General features: G+C 42.6%; 1 protein-coding gene across 1 annotated transcript in view; it reads right to left on the bottom strand.

Moving 5' to 3' along the window:
* LOC135518929 (glucose-6-phosphate exchanger SLC37A1-like) overlaps positions 1–26,667 on the bottom strand; it is a 29,929-nt gene extending 3,262 nt beyond the window's left edge. Inside the window, exons 1-19 of the mRNA XM_064943889.1 lie at positions 26,550–26,667; positions 24,563–24,772; positions 18,677–18,758; positions 15,758–15,863; positions 15,031–15,109; positions 14,612–14,747; positions 14,380–14,456; positions 13,993–14,159; positions 13,795–13,850; positions 12,584–12,661; positions 12,401–12,502; positions 10,171–10,261; positions 9,026–9,088; positions 8,678–8,763; positions 6,077–6,125; positions 5,796–5,869; positions 5,359–5,437; positions 5,090–5,187; positions 3,855–3,931 (exon numbers count right to left, since the gene is read on the bottom strand). Of these exons, the coding sequence (XP_064799961.1) occupies positions 3,855–3,931; positions 5,090–5,187; positions 5,359–5,437; positions 5,796–5,869; positions 6,077–6,125; positions 8,678–8,763; positions 9,026–9,088; positions 10,171–10,261; positions 12,401–12,502; positions 12,584–12,661; positions 13,795–13,850; positions 13,993–14,159; positions 14,380–14,456; positions 14,612–14,747; positions 15,031–15,109; positions 15,758–15,863; positions 18,677–18,758; positions 24,563–24,618 (1,556 nt within the window). The 5' untranslated portion in view covers positions 24,619–24,772; positions 26,550–26,667. The remainder of the gene's footprint in view (positions 1–3,854; positions 3,932–5,089; positions 5,188–5,358; positions 5,438–5,795; positions 5,870–6,076; positions 6,126–8,677; positions 8,764–9,025; positions 9,089–10,170; positions 10,262–12,400; positions 12,503–12,583; positions 12,662–13,794; positions 13,851–13,992; positions 14,160–14,379; positions 14,457–14,611; positions 14,748–15,030; positions 15,110–15,757; positions 15,864–18,676; positions 18,759–24,562; positions 24,773–26,549) is intronic.
* Between the last annotated feature and the right edge of the window lie 410 nt (positions 26,668–27,077).

The raw sequence follows: 27,077 nt of genomic DNA, 5'->3' as shown, positions 1-27,077 counted from the left end.
AGATAATAGATTAAGGTGTATTAGGCTACAGATAAAAACAAATATTTTCTTGGGATGAGATGTTGAACTCGTCCCATGACACCAGAAGCTTTTGCAATTTTATCGGAGAGAATTTAAAATACGATCTTTTTCCTCAATAAGGATACCTAGGAATTTGGTGGGATAGTAGATAATTTGATATGGATTTCCATTTGGAATTTGTTAAAACATTTTCTAATAAAAAGCATGTAAGATTCTGGCAATTAAGCAGTTTATCTACTTAGCCAGATGAACTCGTGGGATAACACCTTCTCATGCATACGCTAACGTACCTGTAGCGTGCCTTATAGTTTTGTGATTTTTATTCGTTTTTATTTCTATTTGAAATTCAGTTTAGTTTCAGTTAGTTTTCAGACTTGATTTACCTGTTCCATTTCAGTTTGATAAAAGCATTTATTATTTAGTCTTTATATGATTTAGTTTCCGTTTTAGTGTTAGGGACAGTATGTGTTGTAGGCCTATAGCAGGGGTACTCCAGTACTTTTTGAGATGGTTTGGTTACACACATTTCCTTGGTGGCAAAGTTCCAGATGGATATTGTCATTTATCGGCATAGTAACAAACCCCCGACCCACGCGACCCCAACTGTCCACACCAGTCTTGTTTGTTAATGCTAAATTCATGCAATTCAACTAATTTTCCATGTCTTATGTGTGTTCATATGATACTAGGAGTTGAATCCTGACCGAATTCCCAAAACTAAATAAATGTAATAAAAAAATGCCCGTCTCACCTCATCTTTATCCTGAAATTCTTTGTGGGTGCTGTTCAGATGAACTTGAAAATTGGTTGGGTGTTCCCACTTTTTTTTTTTTTTTTTACCTTTATTTAACCAGGCAAGTCAGTTAAGAACAAATTCTTATTTTCAATTACGGCATAAGAACTGCCTTGTTAACCCACTGTTCTACACACGCTGCCATCTTTTGTGCTTTGCCTTTTGCGATCGGCCACTGCTGGTGCTGGGTTTGCTGCCGCCATTGTTCACAGCTATGGTCCGCGACCTCCCTCAGATTTTGTCCCTGTTAGCTAGTGACAGTGATGCACAAGCCAGGCCTATTTGAAAGATCGCCATCTACTGTCAGCATTTACCCGCCAGATTCAAAAGCTCACAAACCCCATTAGGAAAAAAAGGTTGAAAACCCGATTTGATTTTAGAACGAAAAAAAAAAACTACAATTAAACAATGTATTTTTAGTTTGTTTCACGGTGAAATATAATAGTTTTAGCTTTTCAAAAGTTTTTATTTTATTTCAGTTTACTAAATAGTTTCTCCAATTTTAGTTTCAGTTTTTGAGTACTATAATAACCTTGAATGTTCCAATCATCGTACTAACGCTAATTAGCATTGACTAGCGAAACCACCTTACTTCCGTCATAATACACACAGACATATAAATGGTATCCACAAGTTCATCTGACTGATTTCAGTATTTCTGTGACATACAGTGGGGTTTCCGAAATTATTGACACCCTTGATAAAGATGAGCAAAAACGACTGTATACAATAAAAATAGAGCTATATTGTATGCTCAAAACATTTTGATAATTATATTATTTTATAGTAATACAGTGGGAAGAAAAAGTATGTGAACCCTTTAGAATTACCTGGATTTCTGCATAAATTGGTATCAGATTTGATCTGGTCTTCATCTAAGTCGCAACAATAGACAAACACAGTCTGTTTAAACTAATAACACACAACCAATTATAATTTTTCATGTCTTCATTGAACACACGGTGTAAACATTCACAGTGCAGGTCGGACAAAGTATGTGAACCCTTGGATTTAATAACAGGTTGACCCTCCATTGGCAGCAATAACCTCAAACCAAAGTTTTCTGTAGTTGCTGATCAGACCTGCACAACGGTCAGGAGGAATTTTGGACCATTTCTCTTTACAAAACTGTTTCAGTTCCACAATATTCTTGGGATGTCTGGTGTGAACCGCTCTCGAGGTCTTGCCACAGCATCTCAATCGGGTTGAGGTCAGGACTGACTGGGCCACTCCAGAAGGCATATTTTCTTCTGATCACGCCATTTTGTTGTGGATTTACTTCTGTCCAATTGAAGCTCCACAGACGTTAGGTGATGCAACAGGACAACAACCGAAGTTAGGTGAACAGAAGTTAGGTGATGCATCACCTAACTTCTGTTGAGCTTCGATTGGAGGACAGATAGCCTTACATTCTCCTGCAAAATGCCTTGATAAACTTGGGAATTCATTTTTCTGTCGATGATCGCAAGCGGTCCAGGCCCAGAGGCAGCCCCAAACCTTGATGCTCCCTCCACCATTCTTTACAGTTGGGATGAGGTTTTGATTTTGGTGTGGCTGTGCCTTTTTTCCTCCACACATAGTGTTGTGTTCCTTCCAAACAACAACACAACTTTAGATTCATCTGTCCACAGAATATTTTGCCAGTAGCGCTGTGGAACATCCAGGTGCTTTTTTGCAAACGTCAGACATGCAGCAATGTTTTTTTGGACAGCAGTGGCTTCTTCCATGGTGTCCTCCCATGAACAACATTCTTGTTTAGTGTTTTACGTATTGTAGACTCGTCAACAGAGATGTTAGCATGTTCCAGAGATTTCTGTAAATCTTTAGTTGACACTCTAGGATTCTTCTTAATCTCATTGAGTATTCTGCGCTGTTGTAGTCATTTTTGCAGGACTGCCACTTCTAGGGAGAGTAGCAACAGTGCTGAACTTGTCTATAAACTCTCTATTTATAGACAATTTGTCTTACCATGGACTGATGAACATCAAGGCTTTTAGAGATAGTTGTGTAACCCTTTACAGCTTTATTCAAGTCAACAAATCTTAAATCGAGGCATGGTTCACATCAGGCAATGCATTTTGTGAATAGCAAACACAAATTTTGTAAATGTTTTTTTTTATAGGGCAAGGCAGCTCTAACGAACATCTCCAATCTCATCTCATTGATTGGACTCCAGTTTAGCTGACTCCAATTTGCTTTTGGAAAAGTCATTAGCCTAGGGGTTCACATACTTTTCCCAACCTACACTGTGAATGTTTTAATGATGTATTCAATATAGACAAGAAAAATACAATAATTTATGTGTTATTAGTTTAAGCACACTGTGTTTGTCTATTGTTGTGACTTCGTCAAATTTTAAGTGACATTTATGCAGAAATCCAGGTAATTCCAAAAGGATTCACATACTTGCCACTGTACAATTGCTCAAAGAAAGAGATTTTGTTTAACAAGTAATACATTTTGTCTTCTCTCAAAAAAGTTACACGTCAAAATTGACACCTCTAAAGAGTCTTATAAAAAAAGTAGTATTTGGTCCGGTATTCCTAGAGCGCAGTGACTCCATCAAGCGTGCGACTCCATCAAGCTTGCGACTCCATCAAGCTTGCGACTCCATCAAGCTTGCGGCTACAAACTTGTTGGATGCATTTGCAATTAGTTTTAGTTGCGTTTCAGATTATTTTGTGCCCAATAGAAATTAAAATGGTAAATAATGTGTCATTTCGGAGTTACTTTTTAATATAAATAAGAATATAATACGTTTCTTAACATTTCTACTGTAATGTGGATGCTACCATGGTTACAGAAAATCCTGAATGAATCGTGAATAATGATGATTGAGAAAGTCGCAGAAGGTCAAATATCATACCCCAAAGACATGCTAACCTCTCACTTTGACCAATAACAGAGGAGGTTAGCATGTCTTGATGATCTATGTTCTACGATCATACCACCAACAGTGGCTTCAATCATGATTATCAAGCCTGGATACCACCCTAATACAATAAGTAGAATATACACCGAACAGAGAGCAGTCACTTACTCTACTGTGGTGCTGCCAGAACGAGGTTTAACCACGTTGGCAGAGGTCAGCTCCTTTGTCACCAGCCGCAGCAACAGCTACAGAGAAAGCACATCCACACACATTAAAACCTCATTCTGAGATCCACACACATTAAAACCTCATTCTGAGATCTACACACATTAAAACCTCATTCTATGAGATCTACACACATTAAAACCTCATTCTATGAGATCTACACACATTAAAACCTCATTCTATGAGATCTACACACATTAAAACCTCATTCTATGAGATCTACACACATTAAAACCTCATTCTATGAGATCCACACACATTAAAACCTCATTCTATGAGATCCACACACATTAAAACCTCATTCTATGAGATCCACACACATTAAAACCTCATTCTATGAGATCTACACATATTAAAACCTCATTCTATGAGATCCACACATATTAAAACCTCATTCTATGAGATCCACACACATTAAAACCTCATTCTATGAGATCTACACACATTAAAACCTCATTCTATGAGATCCACACACATTAAAACCTCATTCTATGAGATCTACACACATTAAAACCTCATTCTATGAGATCCACACACATTAAAACCTCATTCTATGAGATCCACACACATTAAAACCTCATTCTATGAGATCCACACACATTAAAACCTCATTCTATGAGATCTACACATATTAAAACCTCATTCTATGAGATCCACACACATTAAAACCTCATTCTATGAGATCTACACACATTAAAACCTCATTCTATGAGATCCACACACATTAAAACCTCATTCTATGAGATCTACACACATTAAAACCTCATTCTATGAGATCACACACATTAAAACCTCATTCTATGAGATCCACACACATTAAAACCTCATTCTATGAGATCTACACACATTAAAACCTCATTCTATGAGATCTACACACATTAAAACCTCATTCTATGAGATCTACACACATTAAAACCTCATTCTATGAGATCTACACACATTAAAACCTCATTCTATGAGATCTACACACATTAAAACCTCATTCTATGAGATCTACACACATTAAAACCTCATTCTATGAGATCTACACACATTAAAACCTCATTCTATGAGATCTACACACATTAAAACCTCATTCTATGAGATCTACACACATTAAAACCTCAATCCATGAAATCCATACACACATTAATGTACATTTCAGGTCAACTATTTAGAAGATTAGCATGCGCACACACCATCAGTGCTAGGAAGTCAGCTGCCATCAGCATGTAGAAGACCTGGTTCCATCCCCGTGACGACAACACTCCTGCCAGGAGGGGACCTATCGCTGCACCTGAGAAGAAAACACATCGTCCCAGGACAGTTAGTAAGTCACAGAGATTGTCCTATGCTGAATTCGAAAGCAACCCGTGGTCGTTAGCTACCGCCTCGTGGAGCTAATTTATCATGTAGGATCTTACTGGTGGGGCTGGAGGTGACCAGGAGAAGAGGGCGAGAGACTAACCTACTGATCCTGTGCCGTCGATGATGGCTGTCACAGTAGAAAGGGCTCTGGAGTTGCCCTTCAGGCTCTTATGTGTTCCCTGGAGTCAAAAGGTCAAACAGAGAGAGGCGGGATTTGAGGTCAGAGAGAGGCGGGATTTGAGGTCAGAGAGAGGTGGGATTTGAGGTCAGAGAGAGGCGGGATTTGAGGTCAGAGAGAGGCGGGATTTGAGGTCAGAGAGAGGCGGGATTTGAGGTCAGAGAAGGGCAGGATTTGAGGTCAGAGAGAGGCGGGACTTGAGGTCAGAGAGAGGCAGGATTTGAGGTCAGAGAGAGGCCCACACACAGGAAATACTGAAATAGTATGGCCGCTCAAAAAGTTTAAGAAGATAAAACTAGGGAGGATTATAAACTGTGTAAAAGGATAGCGAGACAGACTCGCAATACACACACACTCACCAGATCAGCAGACACTGCTGTTGTAATAAGGGCATATGGTCCATTCACAAGCCCTCCACACACCAGCAGCATACCTAGGAGGTACACGGCACATCAAAACACCATTCACTTGATTGTTGGTTGAATGTCAAAACCAACCAAGCTTGTGACATAACACTGTTCACCTGTAAATAATTGACAGTCAAAATAGCACAGCCAATATCTATATAAGTCAATGGGCTCAGGAGAGGATTCAGTCAGTCCCTCAACACAAACTGGAGAATATGAGAATTTCTCCCTACCGATGGTGGGCCCCAGTCCAAACTCACTGATCATAGAAAAGCCATAAAGCTGAAACAAAGAACAAAAAACAACAGCTATCAAATACACTGTGTACACAAAACATTAAGAACACCTGTGTACACAAAACATTAAGAACACCTGTGTACACAAAACATTAAGAACACCTGTGTACACAAAACATTAAGAACACCTGTGTACACAAAACATTAAGAACACCTGTGTACACAAAACATTAAGAACACCTGTGTACACAAACCATTAAGAACACCTGTGTACACAAACCATTAAGAACACCTGTGTACACAAAACATTAAGAACACCTGTGTACACAAAACATTAAGAACACCTGTGTACACAAAACATTAAGAACACCTGTGTACACAAAACATTAAGAACACCTGTGTACACAAGTGGACAAAACATTAAGAACACTTGCTCTTTCCATGACAGACTGACCAGGTGAATCCAGGTGAAAGATATGATCCCTTATTGATGTCACTTGTTAAATCCACTTCAAAATCAGTGTAGATAAAGGGGGGAGACAGGTTGAAGAACGATTTATAAAAACTGAGACAATTGAAATATACTGAACAAAAATATAGATGCAGGATGCAACAATTTTAACGATTTTACAGCTCATATAAGGAAATCAGTCATTTGAAATAAATTCATTAGGCCCTAATCTATGGATTTCACATGACTGAAATACAGACATGTATCTGTTGGTCACAGATACCTAAGGTAGGGGCGTGGATCAGAAAACCAGTCAGTATCTGGTGTGACCATCATTTGCCTCATGCAGCGTGACACATCTCCTTCACATAGAGTTGATCAGGCTGTTGATTGTGGCTGTGGAATGTTGTCCCACTCCTCTTCAATGGCTGTGAGAAGTAGCTGGATATTGGCGGGAACTGGAACACGCTGTCATACACGTCGATCCAGAGCATCCCAAACATGCTCAATGGGTGACATGTCTGGTGAGTATGCAGGCAATGGGAGAACTGGGACATTTTCAGCTTCCAAGAATTGTGTACAGATCCTTGCAACATGGGGCCGTGCATTATCATGCTGAAATATGAGGTGATGGAGGAGGATGAATGGCACGACAATGGGCCTCGGGATCTCGTCACGGCATTTCTGTGCATTCAAATCGTCATAGATCAAATGCAATAGTGTTCGTTGTCCATAGCTTATGCCTGCCCATACCATAACCCCACTGACACACCATGGGGGTCTCTGTTCACAACGTTGACATCAGCAAACCGCTTGCCCACACGACGCCATACAGGCTGTGTGCCATCTCCCCGGTAAAGTTGAAACTGAAATTCATCTGTGATGAGCACACATCTCAAGCTCTCCAGTGAGCATCGAAGGTGAGCATTTTCCCACTGGAGTCAGTTACAACGCTGAACTGCAGTCAGGTGAAGACCCTGGTGAGGACGACGAGCGCTCAGATGAACTTCCCTGAGATGGTTTCTGACAGTTAGTGCAGAAATTCTTCAGTTTGTGCAAACCCACCATTTCATCAGCTGTCCGGGTGGCTGGTCTCAGACGATCCCACAAGTGAAGAAGCGGGATGTGGAGGTCCTGGCCTGGCGTGGTGACACGTGGTCTGCAGTTGTGAGGCCGGTTGGACGCACTGCCAAATTCTCTAAAACAAAGTTGGAGGCGGCTTATGGAAGATAAATTAACATTAAATTCTTTGGCAACAGCTCTGGTGGACATTCCGGCAGTCAGCGTGCCAATTGCACATTGTGTTGTGTGACAAAACTGCACATTTTAGAGAGGCCGTTTGTCCCCAGCACAAGGTGCACCTGTGTAATGATCGTGGTGTTTGATCCGCTTCTTGACATGTCACACCTGTCAGGTGGATGGATTATCTTGGTAAAAGAGAAAAATGCTCACAAACAGGGATGTAAACAAATTCGTGCACAAAATTTGAGAGAAATAAGGTTTTTGTACGTATTGAACATTTCTGTGATATTTTATTTCAGCTCATGAAACATGGGCCCAACAATTTACTTTTTATATTTTTGTTCAGTGTAGATTTTGTGTGTGTGCCATTCAGAGGTTGAACGGGAAAGAAAAGATGTAAGTGCCATTGAACAGGGTATGGTAGTAGGTGTCAGGTGCACCGGTTTGAGTGTCAAGAACTGCAACACTGCTGGGTTTTTCACGCTCAACAGTTTCCTGTGTGCATCAAGAATGGTCCACCACCCAAAGGATATCCAGCCAACTTGATAACTGTGGGAAGCATTGGAGTCAACGTGGGCCAGAATCCCTGTGGAACGCTTTCGACACTTGGCAGAGTCCATGCCCCGACCAATCAAATCAAATTGTATTTGTCACATGCACATGTTTAGCAGCCAATTGAAGCTGTTCTGAGGGCAAAACTGGAGGGTGCAAATGAATATTAGGAAGGTGTTCTTAAATGTTTTGGACACTCAGTGTACATGTCCTATAAGGTTCATGATGCATGCTCATATTTGTATTCATTGAGATGATCAACTGTGCTTCCTGTCCTGTACAACAGGGGGAGGCAGAGAGAGAGGCAGGAGACAGACAGAGAGCAAGACCGAGAGAGAGACAGACCGACTCACAGTAGGAGCAGCCAGCAGCAGCATCACTGCACAGGTAGTGGCCCTCTTTCCCAGCTTATCAGATATGACCCCAGCCAGGATTCCCCCTATACAGACAGACAGACAAACTATGTGATGAGCACAACAATCAAGAAAATAGGAGTGGTTTGAAGGTAGTTCTATTCCAATGATGCAGGAATGTCGTCTATTAGTTTCCAATGATAATCTCGACAAATAAAAAAAGCAATCTCTGACACAAAACACACACAAAGGAGCAGAAACATCCGGATCATAAGGCAGTTATATGGTTCGTTTTGACATCATGAAAACAGATGTAAAAAATAACCACTGAAAAAAAAGGGAACATACCCACAATTCCTCCCACGTCAAACAGAGTGGAGAGCTCACCGGCCTTCTTGGCATCTAGGTGAGCTGAGACAGACAGAGAGACAGCACATTATCTCAACACACCCTCTGGCAAACAAAACAAGTGACAATACTAATAATGCTACCTGTCAGAGCACCGGGAACAACTACCTGTCAGAGCACGGGAACAACTACCTGTCAGAGCACGGGAACAACTACCTGTCAGAGCACGGGAACAACTACCTGTCAGAGCACGGGAACAACTACCTGTCAGAGCACGGGAACAACTACCTGTCAGAGCACGGGAACAACTACCTGTCAGAGCACGGGAACAACTACCTGGCAGAGCACGGGAACAACTACCTGGCAGAGCTGACCACGGAACATCAAGACCTAATGTCAAATTGTCTGATGACTAAGACTGAATGCCCTGACACATCTAGTATATCTTGCATCTCTTACCACAATGCCCAAATAGAGTTTCTATACAGATATAGCAGGGGGTGTTGGTGAACTGAGCGTAGTGTAATGTACGTACCAGTGATGTGAAGTAGTTAAGTAAAAATACTTTAAAAGTACTACTTAAGTAGTGTTTTGGGGTATCTGTACTTTATTATTTATATTTTTGACAACTTTTACTTTTACTCCACTACATTCCTAAAGAAAATAATGTACTTTTTACTCCATACATTTTCCCTGATACACTAAAAGTACTCATTACATTTAGAATGATCAATCAGGGCAGAATTATGGCACCTATCAATATAACACCTTGTCATCCCTACTGCCTCTGATCTGGCGGACTCACAAAACATAAAATACTGTGTTTGTAAATGATGTCTGAGTGTTGGAGTGTGCCCCTGTCTGTCCCTAATGAAAAATAATAAGAAAACCGTGCGGTCTGGTTTGCTTAATATCAGGACTTTGATATATAGCATTTACTTGTACTTTTACTCAGGTATGACAATTGGGTACTTTTTCTACCACTGACCTTAAGTACATTTGAAACCAGATACTTTTAGACTTTTACTCAAATAGTATTTAGCTGGGTAACTTTCACTTTTACTTGAGTCATTTTTCTGTATAAGGTATCTTTACTTTTACTCAAGTATGACAAATCGAGTCATTTTCCCACCACTGCTACATACCTGCTTTCGTGATGTAAAGCGGCAACCAGAAGAGGAAAGTGTAGCTGACCAGCTTGGCAAACAGCAAACACAGAGAGAACTCGATCACTCCCTGGATGGAGAGAGAGAGAGAGAAGCAGACTGTCAACAAATAAAAGATATATAGTTGTCTAGAATAGAAAGGTACTCGGCTTATGTTTAGGGCCAGTTGCTTATTTTATTTATTTTTTATTTTATTTCACCTTTATTTAACCAGGTAGGCTAGTTGAGAACAAGTTCTCATTTACAACTGCGACCTGGCCAAGATAAAGCATAGCAGTGTGAACAGACAACAACACAGAGTTACACATGGAGTAAACAATTAACAAGTCAATAACACAGTAGAAAAAAAAGGGGAGTCTATATACAATGTGTGCAAAAGGCATGAGGAGGTAGGCGAATAATTACAATATTGCAGATTAACACTGGATTGATAAATGATCATGTACAGGTAGAGATATTGGTGTGTAGGTATGTAGCAGTGGTGGGAAAATGACTCGATTTGTCATACTTGAGTAAAAGTAAAGATACCTTATACAGTACCTATTAAATCAATCAAAAAGAATTTCAGAGTGTCAAAATCCAGCTCTGGAGGGCAGAGTGTCGGCAGGGTTCCGCTGTCCCTTGTACTTGATTTGATCAACTAAAGGTCATTGATTAGATAGGAACTCCCCTCAACCTGGTTGTGTCGGTCTTAAATTGGACTTGAATCGAAAGAAAATAACAACAACCAGCCCGATACAAGCTCTCCAGGAAATGAGTTTGACACTCTGGCTTTGGGGAACAGGGCCTGGGCGTTGGTGTGTGTGTGTCACACGGGGTTGGCGGCACCTTAAAGATGGGGCTTGTGGTAATGGCTAGAGAGGAAACGGGATCCATTCGTTCCGTTCCAGATATGAGCCTTCCTTCCCTCAGGAGTCTTTTTGTTGAACTGTCCTTCCGGGGACCAGAAGTCTTCATAAGGACAGTTCAACAAGGACAATTCTGGACATGTTGGGAAATGTGGCTGTTCCCTACAAGTAAAAATGCTATTTTAGACTTTAACATTATAGTTAGGCTTAGGTTTAGTGTAGGGGTTAGGAATGAGGAGTAAGGAGTGAGGGGTTAGGGGTAGGTTTAGTGTTAGGAGTTAGGGTTAGTGCTAGGGTTAAGGGTTAGGTGTAGTTTTAGGGTTAAGGGTTTAGGGTTAGGGGTTTAGAGTTAAGGTTAGGTGTAGTTTTAGGGTTAGGGGTTTAAGGTTGAGGTTAGGTTTAGGATTAGGTGTAGTTTTAGGGTTAGGGTTTAGGTGTAGTTTTAGGGGTAGGGGTTGAGGGTTAAGGTTAGGTGTAGTTTTAGGTTTAGGGTTAAGGGTTAGGTGTAGTTTTAGGGGTAGGGGTTGAGGGTTAAGGTTAGGTGTAGTTTTAAGGTTAGGTATAGTTTTAGGGTTAAGGGTTAGGTGTAGTTTTAGGGTTAGGGTTTAGGTGTAGTTTTAGGGGTTTAGGGTTAAGGGTTAGGTGTAGTTTTAGGGTTAGGGGTTATGTGTAGTTTTAGGGTTAGGTGTAGTTTTAGGGTCAGGGGTTACGTGTAGTTTTAGGGTTAGGTGTAGTTTTAGGGTTAGGGGTTTAGGGTTAAGGTGTAGTTTTAGGGTCAGGGGTTACGTGTAGTTTTAGGGTTAGGTGTAGTTTTAGGGTTAGGGGTTTAGGGTTAAGGTGTAGTTTTAGGGTTAGGGGTTACGTGTAGTTTTAGGGTTAGGTGTAGTTTTAGGGTTAGGGGTTTAGGGTTAAGGTGTAGTTTTAGGGTCAGGGGTTACGTGTAGTTTTAGGGTTAAGGTTTAGGTGTAGTTTTAGGGTTAGGGTTTAGGTGTAGTTTTAGGGGTTTAGGGTTAAGGTTTAGGTGTAGTTTTAGGGTTAGGGGTTACGTGTAGTTTTAGGGTTAGGTGTAGTTTTAGGGTTAGGGGTTTAGGGTTAAGGTGTAGTTTTAGGGTTAGGGGTTACGTGTAGTTTTAGGGTTAGGTGTAGTTTTAGGGTTAGGGGTTTAGGGTTAAGGTGTAGTTTTAGGGTCAGGGGTTACGTGTAGTTTTAGGGTTAAGGGTTAGGTGTAGTTTTCGGGTTAGGGGTTTAGGGTGAAGGAAAAAAGGATTTGGGATGGGAATCAATTATTTGGTCCCCACAAAGATATCAATACATAAGTGTGTGTGTGTGATATGGGTGGTGTGAGAGCTCAGGTGACTGACTGGTATGCGTAATGCTCCCATGAAGCTGATGGCCGAGGGCTCCGATTCGCTCTTCACCACTACCACCTGCTGTACAGGGAGCAGCAGCTCTGTGTCCCAGTTCTGAGAGGGAGACCAAGGGTTAATAACACAGATCTAGATACAGACATTAACCGACAAACTCAGATAAAAACAGACACACACCTGAGATTTGCCTCCTTGTTTGTACGAATGATAGAGCTGGTTATGTCCATTCACCCCTTTCCAGCTATTGGTCAACTTCTACATTAGAAAACAAAACCAAGTACAACACCATTTACCATCATGTTACAGAGTCCACATGAAGCTACATTCAGTTCACCATCATGTTACAGAATCAACATGAAGCTACAGTCAGTTTCCACCATCATGTTACATAATCAACATGAAGCTACATTCAGTTCACCATCATGTTACAGAGTCCACATGAAGCTACATTCAGTTCACCATCATGTTACAGAATCAACATGAAGCTACATTCAGTTCACCATCATGTTACAGAATCAACATGAAGCTACAGTCAGTTTCCACCATCATGTTACATAATCAACATGAAGCTACATTCAGTTCACCATCATGTTACAGAATCAACATGAAGCTACATTCAGTTCACCATCATGTTACAGAATCAACATGAAGCTACATTCAGTTCACCATCATGTTACAGAATCAACATGAAGCTACATTCAGTTCACCATCATGTTACAGAATCAACATGAAGCTACATTCAGTTCACCATCATGTTACAGAATCAACATGAAGCTACAGTCAGTTTCCACCATCATGTTACATAATCAACATGAAGCTACATTCAGTTCACCATCATGTTACAGAATCAACATGAAGCTACATTCAGTTCACCATCATGTTACAGAGTCCACATGAAGCTACATTCAGTTCTCAACCATCAAGATACAGTGTTCCAGCAGCCACCAATGTAAACATCTGTAACGCAGTTCAAAGTAGTGTGGGAGGATGAAAACATCACCTGTCAATCAAGAGTAACCCTAAATAAAGCTTTTACAATGAATCCACACACATTGTAAAAAATGAATGTTTTGTTTCCCTTTTGGATGTGTGACACTCAGGTACTCTGATGCTACCAGTGGAATAAAGTGGGAGACGGTTGTTATGGAAACGATGCTATTCAGGCAAATTCTGAAGACGTGGGCTACGCACAATGAAACCACTCATGGCTCACAAAACAAACAAACAATGTCCACAACACATTTCCAAAATGGCACTTACAGTCGGCATTGGACAAAAACAAGGGGACTTTGTCTATCTGAGATTCATACCTCTGAAATGTCGTCCACATATTATGTCTATACTAAGAGATGCTTTGGGAGACCCAGAGAGACATGATAAGTACTCACAGTGTTGCTGGAAGCAGGGTTCTGTACATCATGGATGCTTTTCAAATCATTTGGATCTGCAGACAAAACCAGGTCAGATTAGATGTCAGCATGCAAACGTTTTACCATTACAAAAATCATGCACGGAAACTTCTCTGAGGTTAACGGGAAGAAAGTCCCTTCCAATCTTCCTACAACCAGTCACAGAGCAGTACTCACGTTCGATGAGGAAGAGGAAGCAGACGACGCCCATAGCAGCGATGACGAGGCCAGGGACGATGAAGGACAGGCCCCAGTTGGAGGAGACCCAGTAACCTGCGATCAGAGAGCCCAGGATGTTGCCCACTGAGGTATGGGAGTTCCATATGCCCATGATCAGACCCCTCCTGTAGGGAACACCGGTTCAAACAGGGTTAGGATAGTGTTCTGATCAGTTAAAAACAGGGTTAGGATAGTGTTCTGATCAGTTCAAACAGGGTTAGGATAGTGTTCTGATCATATCCCTCATGTAGGGAACACCAAATAACATTGTATTGTAACTTCAACGTATCTGAACTATAGCGGAATCATCAGAACAACAACAACAACAACACAAGATGCGTTTACCTTCCCTTCCCAAACCAGTTCCCGATGCACGTGACCACACTGGGCCAGCCAGTGGTCTGAACCAAGCCATTGGCCACCTGAGGCAGCGGAGAAACACACGGAGGAGTATGTTGTGTTAGACTTGGGAGCAACGAGAGCAGCTAGAAAAACATTCAGAATACAGAATAGTTGTTCTCTGATTTATCCAACATTTGTGTGTGTGTGTGGCATTCTATGTATGCGTTTGATTCACCTGGACAAATATATAGAAGCTGAGGTTGTGGATGTTGTAGATGCGACCCAGACCAAACAGACAGGTGAAGAGGCCACTCATCAGCATGCCGAACGTCAGGTACAGACGAATAGGCAGGCGCTCGCCGATGATGCCACTGCGGGACGCACAATGATGACACAATCATAAGAATAGACACAATCTCCTCCCAGGTTCACGTTCATCACTAGGCCTCTTATAGAACACAAAACTGTCACCAACTCAGATCTTCAGCGTTGACACTCTTGCTCAAGTTAAAATAGCAGCTAGCAGTAAGATAATGGTGGGTATTCCTAATCACCTGACCTGTCCAGGATCGACTCAAAGACCTTTCTAGCTAATAACACAGCCAGAGATTTCCCCCTGGTCAGGTTAAATGGATAACCTGGATGAGGTCTTACCTGAGGTACATTCCCACAGCGTAGGCACAGAGGAAGGAGTAGTCCATGGCTCCCAGAAGCTGCTTATAGTTGCTTTTATCTAGAAATGGTGAAAAAAAGAATAACATCAATTCAACCTAATGGCCACTTACAGTGGGGCAAAAAAAGTATTTAGTCAGCCACCAATTGTGCAAGTTCTCCCACTTAAAAAGATGAGAGGCCTGTAATTTTCATCATACAAGAAGGACAGAGGAGCCTCTTAAAGAAGAAGTTACAGGTCTGTGAGAGCCAGAAATCTTGCTTGTTTGTAGGTGACCAAATACTTATTTTCCACCATAATTTGCAAATAAACTCATAAAAAATCCTACAATGTGATTTTCTGGATTTCTTTTCTTCTCATTTTGTCTGTCATAGTTGAAGTGTACCTATGATGAAAATTACAGGCCTCTCTCATCTTTTTAAGTGGGAGAACTTGGAACAAGTTTTTAAGTGGGAGAACTTAGTCAGCACAATTGGTGGCTGACTAAATACTTTTTTGCCCCACTGTATCTGAATACTGACCACTGGATTAGGTTATGGGGATCAACAAAAATGAGCGAATAGTAACAAGTGTAGGGAAGGTAGGTCAGTGGAATAGGTGGGAGGGAATGGGAATTGGTGTACGAGGGATTGAGAAGAAGAGGGTCATCAGAGAAAGTGTGTCAGGCAGAGAAAGAGGGGGGAGAACGAGGGTTGAGTGGGGTCTCACCAAAAGGTTTCCAGCTGCAGTCCGTCTCTGTGTGGAGGCTGGGCAGCTGCATACTGCCAGCCGTGGAGAGCTCATGGAGAGCTGAGCAGTTCTTATGCAGCTCACTCTGTGGAGCAAGTATGATCTCCATGAGAAAACATATTCATTACCCTCATAGTGAAAAAAAAGCATACATGTCGCTTGTCATTCATTCATCCCAATGTCAAGCAGTTCGCAGCTTTGGTTCCAAAGTAAACAATGGTCGATGCTTTCTCTGGAAAACAATGACGGATGTGAAGGGTGTGGTCCACAACGCGCTAGCAGAGAGGCATTATTTTCCAGAAAACACATAGAGCCCCGAATTGATTATCCCTTTTTATACCAAGGCTATGATTTAAACACATTTACCACTATGAACTGTGTTCATTTGCAGGTAGAAGAAGTGTGTTCAACATCCACTGAGGTCGCTAGCAAGTTTACTTGATAGTGACAGTAGTTGCCTTGGTAACCTAACACACTTGCTCGTTTAGCAAACCAAACATCAGTCCTAGCGTTCTATTATGAAAATCGAATTCAACAATGCCAATCATGTTTGACTTCAAGCAGCTCAAACTGAACATCTAAGAATGAACTATAGCCATTGAATTTTACCATGTAAATACCGTGCCTTATAAGGAAATAATGCACACTCTAGAATGCCCTTCACGTCAATCAGAAAGGAGTATTCAACAATGCCGTGGTATAATTAAGCAATTAGGCTCCTCAGGGGTTTGTTGTATAGGGCTAATATACCACGGCTAACATGCTGACCAGACCGGACACATTGAGTCGCCTTTCAAAATACATTTAGAAATCCACGTTATTCAATTATTGCGCGCGCGCCAACAAGCGTCTGCGATGCCAAGGGCTAAAATATAAGTCCTTTCTATTTCTGACGCAGATCGCGCTGCAAGTCCTGCCTCTTCCATCTCCTCATTGGTTTATAGAAGCAGGTACCCACGTGCCTTCTCCTCATTGGTTATACCCAGGTTGGTTCAGAGTTTGTTTTGATATTTTAATTAACCTGCGTGTCGTGATCGCGTTTGGTGTCGGGGGACAAAATAAATGTATGCATGATAGCGCACGATGACGCATGCGGGCAGCGGGTTTGGGTTCCGTGTAAGTACTGCTGTAACACACAACGCATCACGGAGTGCCTGAATACAGACATTTACCACAAAGCCCCGCGGTGCCTTATTGCTATTATAATCTGGTTACTAGCGTATCTTTTCCTATTCATACCAGTGGTATATGGTCTGATATACCACAGCTTTCATCCAATTAGCATTCAAATCAAATCAAATTGTATTTGTCATATGCCCCGAATACAACAGGTACAACAACCTTACCTGAAATTCTTACTTACAAGCCCTTTACCAACAATGTCGTTTTAAGAAACAATAAAAGAAAGAGTTAGTAAGAAAAAAAAAATACAAAAAAATGAAGCAAGAAATCATATAAAAAGAAACACAAGAATAAAATAACGAGGCTATATATAGGAGGTAACGGTACCGAGTCAATGTGCGGGGCTAAACCACATAGAGGTCATGCTGACCAGGTTATAGTAGCAGGCTAAACCACATAGAGGTCATGCTGACCAGGTTATAGTAGCAGGCTAAACCACATAGAGGTCATGCTGACCAGGTTATAGTAGCAGGCTAAACCACATAGAGGTCATGCTGACCAGGTTATAGTAGCAGGCTAAACCACATAGAGGTCATGCTGACCAGGTTATAGTAGCAGGCTAAACCACATAGAGGTCATGCTGACCAGGTTATAGTAGCAGGCTAAACCACATAGAGGTCATGCTGACCAGGTTATAGTAGCAGGCTAAACCACATAGAGGTCATGCTGACCAGGTTATAGTAGCAGGCTAAACCACATAGAGGTCATGCTGACCAGGTTATAGTAGCAGGCTAAACCACATAGAGGTCATGCTGACCAGGTTATAGTAGCAGGGTAAACCACATAGAGGTCATGCTGACCAGGTTATAGTAGCAGGCTAAACCACATAGAGGTCATGCTGACCAGGTTATAGTAGCAGGCTAAACCACATAGAGGTCATGCTGACCAGGTTATAGTAGCAGGCTAAACCACATAGAGGTCATGCTGACCAGGTTATAGTAGCAGGCTAAACCACATAGAGGTCATGCTGACCAGGTTATAGTAGCAGGCTAAACCACATAGAGGTCATGCTGACCAGGTTATAGTAGCAGGCTAAACCACATAGAGGTCATGCTGACCAGGTTATAGTAGCAGGCTAAACCACATAGAGGTCATGCTGACCAGGTTATAGTAGCAGGCTAAACCACAGAGGTCATGCTGACCAGGTTATAGTAGCAGGCTAAACCACATAGAGGTCATGCTGACCAGGTTATAGTAGCAGGCTAAACCACATAGAGGTCATGCTGACCAGGTTATAGTAGCAGGCTAAACCACATAGAGGTCATGCTGACCAGGTTATAGTAGCAGGCTAAACCACATAGAGGTCATGCAGACAAGGTTATAGTAGCAGGCTAAACCACATAGAGGTCATGCAGACCAGGTTATAGTAGCAGGCTAAACCACATAGAGGTCATGCTGACCAGGTTATAGTAGCAGGCTGAACCACATTAGAGGTCATGCTGACCAGGTTATAGTAGCAGGCTAAACCACATAGAGGTCATGCTGACCAGGTTATAGTAGCAGGCTAAACCACATAGAGGTCATGCTGACCAGGTTATAGTAGCAGGCTAAACCACATAGAGGTCATGCTGACCAGGTTACAATACCACCTGTGCTGATAACATGTATATATAGTGTGTGGAGACGAGTGTATAGTAAGTAAGTCTCTGTTTATGCAACATGCCAGTGTAGGACAGTGAATTCCCTATAGGATACATCAGTGTCTGTGTGCGTTACCTTGACAATGCTGATGGGTTTTCTGGACAGGTGGAAGCTGGTGTACAGCAGGAAGGTGAGGCCAAAGGTGAAGGCTCTGTACCTACAGGGGGACAACACAGAGGGCATCAGTAAGGGACTGGAGGCTCTGTACCTACAGGGGGACAACACAGAGGGCATCAGTAAGGGACTGGAGGCTCTGTACCTACAGGGGGACAACACAGGGGGCATCAGTAAGGGACTGGAGGCTCTGTACCTACAGGGAGACAACACAGAGGGCATCAGTAAGGGACTGGAGGCTCTGTACCTACAGGGGGACAACACAGGGGGCATCAGTAAGGGACTGGAGGCTCTGTACCTACAGGGAGACAACACAGAGGGCATCAGTAAGGGACTGGAGGCTCTGTACCTACAGGGAGACAACACAGAGGGCATCAGTAAGGGACTGGAGGCTCTGTACCTACAGGGGGACAACACAGGGGGCATCAGTAAGGGACTGGAGGCTCTGTACCTACAGGGGGACAACACAGAGGGCATCAGTAAGGGACTGGAGGCTCTGTACCTACAGGCAGACAACACAGAGGGCATCAGTAAGGGACTGGAGGCTCTGTACCTACAGGGGGCATCAGTAAGGGACTGGAGGCTCTGTACCTACAGGGGGACAACACAGGGGGCATCAGTAAGGGACTGGAGGCGCTGTACATACAATGAGAAAACACAGAGGGCATCAGTAAGGGACTGGAGGCTCTGTACCTACAGGGAGACAACACAGGGGGCATCAGTAAGGGACTGGAGGCGCTGTACCTACAGGGAGAAAACACAGGGGGCATCAGTAAGGGACTGGAGGCTCTGTACCTACAGGGAGACAACACAGGGGGCATCAGTAAGGGACTGGAGGCTCTGTACCTACAGGGAGACAACACAGAGGGCATCAGTAAGGGACTGGAGGCTCTGTACCTACAGGGGGACAACACAGGGGGCATCAGTAAGGGACTGGAGGCTCTGTACCTACAGGGGGCATCAGTAAGGGACTGGAGGCTCTGTACCTACAGGGAGACATGAGGCTGTACTAGCTGCCAAAGGTGCTTCAACAAGCACAGAGTAAAGGGTCTGAATACTTAAGCAAATGTGATAGTTTTTTTGTTTTTGTTTTTTGTTTGGAAAATCTAAAATTTTTAACTGTTTTTTGCTTTGTCATTATGGGGTATTGTGATGTCATTATGGGGTATTGTGATGTCATTATGGGATATTGTGATGTCATTAAGGGGTATTGTGTGTAGGTTGACGAGGGGAAAAAAACGATTTAAATAATTTTAGCTTAAGGCTGTAACGTAACAAAACGTGGAAAAGATCAAGGGGTCTAAATACTTTCCGAATGCACTGTCTACCCATAACCCGTCAACGTCATGAAAAGTTGTGCACGCAGTTCTTCATCAGAAAGCTCTCTGTTGACCTATCCGTGGATCACAACTTCAAAATGCTGCTGCTCATGCAGGCTAACTAACACGAAATCAGATGGTTATCGTCTACAACGTCACAGATATCATCAGAGGATTGATGACCTAGATGCCAGCAAGGCAAGGTCAAATATCTCAAATAGAGCTAGATAAAACCAGAAGAATAGTATACATGTTGAACACTAGTAAAAATTCCCTATCTTAGGATCACTTTATTTTAAGAATGTGAAATATCAATAACAGTTGAGAGAATGATTTATCTCTCATCACATTCCCAGTGGGTCAGAAGTTTACATACACTCAATTAGTATTTGGTAGCATTGCCTTTAAATTGTTTAACTTGGGTCAAACATTTAGGGTAGCCTTCCACAAGCTTCCCACAAAAAGTTGGGTGAATTTTGGCCCATTCCTCCTGACAGAGCTGGTGTAACGGAGTCAGGTTTGTAGGCCTCCCTGCGCACACACGCTTTTTCAGTTCTGTCCACAAATGTTCAAAAGTATTGACGTCAGGGCTTTGTGATGGCCACTCCAATACCTTGACTTTGTTGACCTTAAGCCATTTTGCCACAACTTTGGAAGTATGCTTGGGGTCATTGTCCATTTGGAAGATCCATTTGCGACCAAGCTGTAACTTCCTGACTGATGTCTGGACATGTTGCTTCAATATATCCACATAATTTTCTTTCCTCATGATGCCATCTATTTTGTGAAGTGCACCAGGCCCTCCTGCAGCAAAGCACCCCCACAACATGATGCTGCCACCCCCATGCTTTACGGTTGGGATGGTGTTCTTCAGCTTTGCAAGCCTCCCCCTTTCTCCTCCAAACATAACGATGGTCATTATGGCCAAACAGTTCTATTTTTGTGTCATCAGACCAGAGGACATTTCTCCAAAAAGTATGATCTTTGTCCCCATGTGCAGTTGCAAACTGGATTTTTTATGGCGGTTTTGGAGCAGTGGCTTCTTCCTTGCCGAACGGCTTTTCAGGTTATGTCGATATAGGACTTGTTTTACTGTGGATATAGATACTTTTGTACCGGTTTCCTCCGGCATCTTCACAAGGTCCTTTGCTGTTGTTCTGGGATTGATTTGCACTTTTCGCACCAAAGTACGTTCATCTCCAGGAGACAGAATGTGTCTCCTTCCTGAGCGTTATGACGGCTGCGTGGTCACATGGTGCTTATACTATTGTTTGTTCAGATGAACGTGGTAGCTTCAGGCATTTGGAAACTGCTCCCAAGGATGAACCAGACTTTTGGATGTCTACAATCTTTTTCTGATGTCTGGCTGATTTCCATTGATTTTCCATTGATGCCAAGCAAAGAGGCACTGAGTTTGAAGGTAGACCTTGACATACATGTACAGGTACACCTACAATTGACTCAAATTATGTCAATTAGGCTATCAGAAGCTTCTAAAGCCATGACATACATTTCTGAAATTTTCCAAGCTGTTTAAAGGCACAGTCAACTTAGAGTATGTAAACTTCTGACCCACCCACTGGAATTGTTATACAGTGAATTATAAGTGAAATAATCTGTCTAAACAATTGTTGGAAAAAAATACTTGTGTCATGCACAAAGAAGATGTCCTAACAGACTTGCCAAAACGAAATTTCTGGAGTGGTTGAAAAACGAGTTTTAATGACTCCAATCTAAGTGTATGTAAACTTCCGACTTCAACTGCATAACCAGTCTGGCATGTTTTCATGGTCATTACTCACATCACCGGTGAGCATAAAAAACCCAGCGAGAGCAGGTGAGTATAATAAAAACCATGAAGTCCTGTTCTTGTAGATCTCCCACTCATCAGTTATTTCCTGGTGGACTTGTGCAGAGGGCAAACAAGTCAATTTCGACAGTCCCTGACGTGGGTTCACCCCTGACCTAGCCAAACACAGCCACCCTGACGTGGGTTCACCCCTGACCTAGCCAAACACAGTCACCCCAACGTGGGTCTACCCCTGACCTAGCCAAACACAGCCAACCCACCGTGAGTCTACCCCTGACCTAGCCAAACACAGCCACCCCAACGTGGGTCTACCCCTGACCTAACCAAACACAGCCACTCCAACGTGGGTTCACCCCTGACCAAACCAAACACAGCCACCCCGACCTGAGTCTACTCCTGACCTAACCAAACACAGCCACCCTGACCTGAGTCTACCCCTGACCTAACCAAACACAGCCACCCCAACGTGGGTCTACCCCTGACCTAGCCAAACACAGCCACCCCAACGTGGGTCTACCCCTGACCTAACCAAACACAGCCACCCCGACCTGAGTCTACCCCTGACCTAACCAAACACAGCCACCCTGACGTGGGTCTACCCCTGACCTAACCAAACACAGCCACCCTGACGTGGGTCTACCCCTGACCTAACCAAACACAGCCACTCCGACCTGAGTCTACCCCTGACCTAACCAAACACAGCCACCCCAACGTGGGTCTACCCCTGACCTAACCAAACACAGCCACCCCAACGTGGGTCTACCCCTGACCTAACCAAACACAGCCACCCCAACGTGGGTCTACCCCTGACCTAGCCAAACACAGCCACCCCAACGTGGGTCTACCCCTGACCTAGCCAAACACAGCCACTCCAACGTGGGTCTACCCCTGATCAAGCCTGAAACAGACACTTATGGCATGTAAAGTCACACCAGCATAAACCGGCCCTAGAGACCAGTTGCTAAGGGGAGGAAAGAAGCCAGAGGGAAGAATCCCTGATTGCCTATGTACACTCACAATAGCTGGGCAGCATGTGTGTGTTTATATCTGTGTGTGTGTGTGTGTGTGTGTGTGTGTGGTGGAAAGGGGGTTGGGTTCTCTCTCAAGGCAGGACAGAAATGAGACAGTTAGGACACTGGCAGTGTCTTCCCTGTCAGCAGTAATTTAGTGTAAAACACATCAGTGGCTCTGTGACAACACAGAACACCACCACTGTCCCAGCTCCACCGCTCTGAGAACACCAGACAGAGAGTGGCTACAGCCACACAGGGCAAAAGGTTTACAACCTTGACTTTAGCATGCCATTCACACGGAATAACTGTCAGTCGGAATGCAATGGAATGTGGTAGAGTTCAAACAAATACTTCAAAGTGTAATACTCCTATGAAGATTCAGGTTAACAACTTGGTTCTTCACTCTTTTTCAGTTTGACCTTTGATTATAGTTCTACTGATAATAGAAGTAAATCACTTGACAAGGAACAATTCCTGGCCCTAATAATGAATGGGATAAGCAACAAGTGTAGACTAACAGTGAAATGCTTACTTACAGGTCCTTCCCAACAATGTAGAGAGAAAGAAAATAGAGAAATAATAGAGAAGTAATAACACATAATAATAATTGAACAATGAGTAACGATCCACGGGGTACCAGTACTGAGACAACGTGCATTTAACTAGGATGAAAGTGACGAGGCAACAGGATAGATAATAAACAGTAGCAGCAGCGTGTGATGAGTCAAAAGAGTTAGTGTTTTAGGGGTCAATGCAGATAGTCCGGGTAGCTATTTGGTTAACTATTTAACAGTCTTAAGGCTTGGGGGTAGAAGCTGTTGAGTAATCATTAACCTGCCTGCAAGTATCCTGGGCCAACGTCACATAGATGGTGCTTACCTATCATTTACAGCTGTAAGCCCTATACACTACATGATCTATGTGTTGTCTGTTGTTAGCACAGTGCTCTCTCTCTCTGTGGCACGGCCAATTCCCTGTCTCGCACACATAATTATATTGGACTAAATATAAAATTGATACGGGCAGCACAAACAGGCGCAAGACAAGGCACATACAGTACACTGACACTAGTGTCACACACACAGGTATAGTGTGGCTTGAGCCCTGATATAATAAGTAATCAACAATTTACAACTAAGTCCAAGTGTGAGCAAGATCCCGCAGAGGCAAAATCCCCATAAACTGAGTAGCACAAACCAACAGAATGATGGGCTGTGTATCCTTCACTCACTTTTCACCCTAAAGAATGTCAAGACAAGCACACAACCCAAGTGGACAGACAGGACTCTGCAGAATTATAAAACAGAAACACGAATATCTGGTTTGATTAGAAGAGGGACATGAATAGTCGGCTTACTTGTCAGAGGACGACAGCCTGCTTCTTGAACCAAATGCCACCAACCAAAAGCAAGTCGTTAGCCCTGACACACTCATATTGTTCTGACGACACTGCCATCTAGATTAATTAATTGATTAACTAATTATGACAGAGTGCATTTTGATCTGAAAGACAGAGACAAAAAGACAGACAGGCAGATAGACGTGCAGACAAGACAGACACAGGCCAGAAGGTTGACAGACAGGCGGGCAGAAGGACAGACACAGGCCAGAAGGTGGACAGACAGGCGGGCAGAAGGACAGACACAGGCCAGAAGGTGGACAGACGGGCAGGATAGAAGGACAGACACAGACAAACAAAACTCACCACTGATCTCTGTTGAAGGATGCCAGGAAACGGATGCCAGGTGGCACGGGGGCCATGATTTGTCGATAACAGGCACTCGGCAGTCCTCACAGCGATGATGATGATGATGACCAACACACAGACCTACAGCTCCATTCTATGAGCGTAATGCAAGGCCCAGGAATCATGGCCAAGAGGCTGCAGGAATATCCCCTTAGAAGCTGTATTCTCCTGTACGGGGAAAAACAATTCAAGAGGTTTAAACATGGCAGGACATCTGAAGATGGCATCTCTCTCCGTTCCATTTCTATAGTGTACGTTCTCGAACGTATACTTTGTGCATGTATCTGTCCAGGGTCCTTCCCCTCAAAAATCACAAGAAAGAGGTTTGACACCAACCATCTCAGATTGTATCGGTTACTAACTACAAAAACAATGACCTTTTGTGAAACATTATTTTGTTGAAATATAATTTGATCTCTGAGAAACAAATTCTGTTTGACAAGTCATATGAACCTGCGGCTTGGAGTATTGCTTCTCCATATTATGTAATCTATTCCCTGTGAATCTGGTGATGTCCTTTTTTTCCCCTGTTCAGAGAAATTTGTCATTGAAGTCACTTGCATTATTTACCATTAAATAGTGTGAAAGTACCAGGTTTTGACCTGTTGTGTGGTCATCCTCACATATCAAGCTAGTCCTCGACGAAAGCAATTCAGTTTTATCCTTCTTTATTGTTATTTTGTTGAAATTAAAAAAGAATTTCCTCAGGAATGTCAATATTACCTGTTTCTAACTACAGAAACTATTTCTGAATTATCTGAGAGGGTGGGTGCGATGGCTTGTTGAAATGACACGGAACAACTCTCCAGAAAGGCATAGTAGGATACAGTAAACTTTACATAGCCACTCATCTCATTGGGGGTATCAGAGATATTGCTCACATTCATACAACTTCTGCTTAATGCTCTGGGGATCACATGTAGCATGAATACCAGTACCCTTCTATGCCAGAATCTTGGTCTGGGAACATGACGTTGCCAAGCACTGAACCACCAACTGTGTATATCGACAGCTTGGCTTGCTAAACTACGCATACTATTTAACTCTGTCATGAGCCTCTGCCACGACATTAGTCATGTACACTACTGATATGGTGGTCACTGTCATCATTTTGTAAGTTGAATTGATTAATTCTACATACCAAAACTTTCAATAGTTTCCCATTCCCATGGGAGACAAGTAGTAAAATGTATTCACTCACTAAGGTAAATCACTCTGTATAAGAGCGTCTGCTAAATGACTAAAACTTAAACAACATTTCCCCCAAAAAGTATTTGGCCTATACAGTACAGCGGCCTACAATTGGCTACAGTTTTTAGCAAAACCTCATACGCGGAATCTTGGATGGCACATCAACTGGACCAGGGTTTTCATTCAGATTGTGACAGAGCCTCAAATCCAGTTACTGAAGTTGATTACTGAAGTTCATTCGACAATAGGTATCTATCTTTCTTATTTTCATCCATTTTTCCCCCATATATGAACGTATTACCATCTAACATCCTGTAGATTAAATTGAGATTGTTATACAGAGCCCAATACTGTTGTTTTACCATTTTCTTGGACTGTGGCAAAAACAGTGAAAACACATTTGACTTCCCAGTGTGGCAGACATCAAAGAGAGAGAAACCTGCTGTAGGACATTTGCCAGTTTGCTTGAAAGTCACATACATCAATGTTTCCAATCATTATGATCATCAGCAACATTGTAACCAAATCGATACTCCAGTCGAAAGATACAATGGTTTTAGATGAAGAATCATCCTTACAATGTATCCGACAGCTCTTTGTTTAAACCATTGTGTGTTCAAATATCCATGGCTTGCTCGCTTCACTTTCTGCTCATCCTCGTGCCCTCGATGCTAGACAAAAACAGCGGTCTATCTGTGGAAAATCGCCGACCCTATCAATTCACACACATGGAGGGATAAATGATCAAACTTACCGTGGCTGAAATCGAGGAAAATTTCAAAAGAACCGTCTTGTTTCTCGTCCAACTCGGGCGGTATAGCTATCACTTCCTTGTTCTTTCACAGAGCTTCGTGGAACTGTCATTCACAGTCACACTGGTCGCCCAACCTCCACTTTGGTCTACAAATGACGTCAGAACAGTACATAGAAACTGGTGAGCTTTTGATGGCCCTACCTAATTATCAAAAAATGCCTTTGTAAATCAACAAGGAAATGAAATACAATAGTTATGTGCTACTAAACAGGTTTCCATCCAACCTTTTTGTATGCGAGTAAAGTACATATCGGATTATAGAAAACATGTAATAACACAAGGAAATCAGATACAATATGTATCTGTTACTAACCAGGTTTCCATCCTTTTTATGCGAGTAAAGTAACGTTACATGTCATGTAATGACAGGCCTGATGGAAAGAGCAACATTTTCGGTAAACTTTCCAAATGTCGACAAAACAAAATATGCTAGACAGGGTGGAATATTTTTGTGTCGGTAAAGGTAAT

This window comes from Oncorhynchus masou, chromosome 29 (assembly GCF_036934945.1).
Source record: "Oncorhynchus masou masou isolate Uvic2021 chromosome 29, UVic_Omas_1.1, whole genome shotgun sequence".
NCBI classification, from domain to species: Eukaryota; Metazoa; Chordata; class Actinopteri; order Salmoniformes; family Salmonidae; genus Oncorhynchus; species Oncorhynchus masou.
Note: the sequence above shows the minus strand (reverse complement) of the source record. Positions and strands in the feature narration are given on the sequence as shown.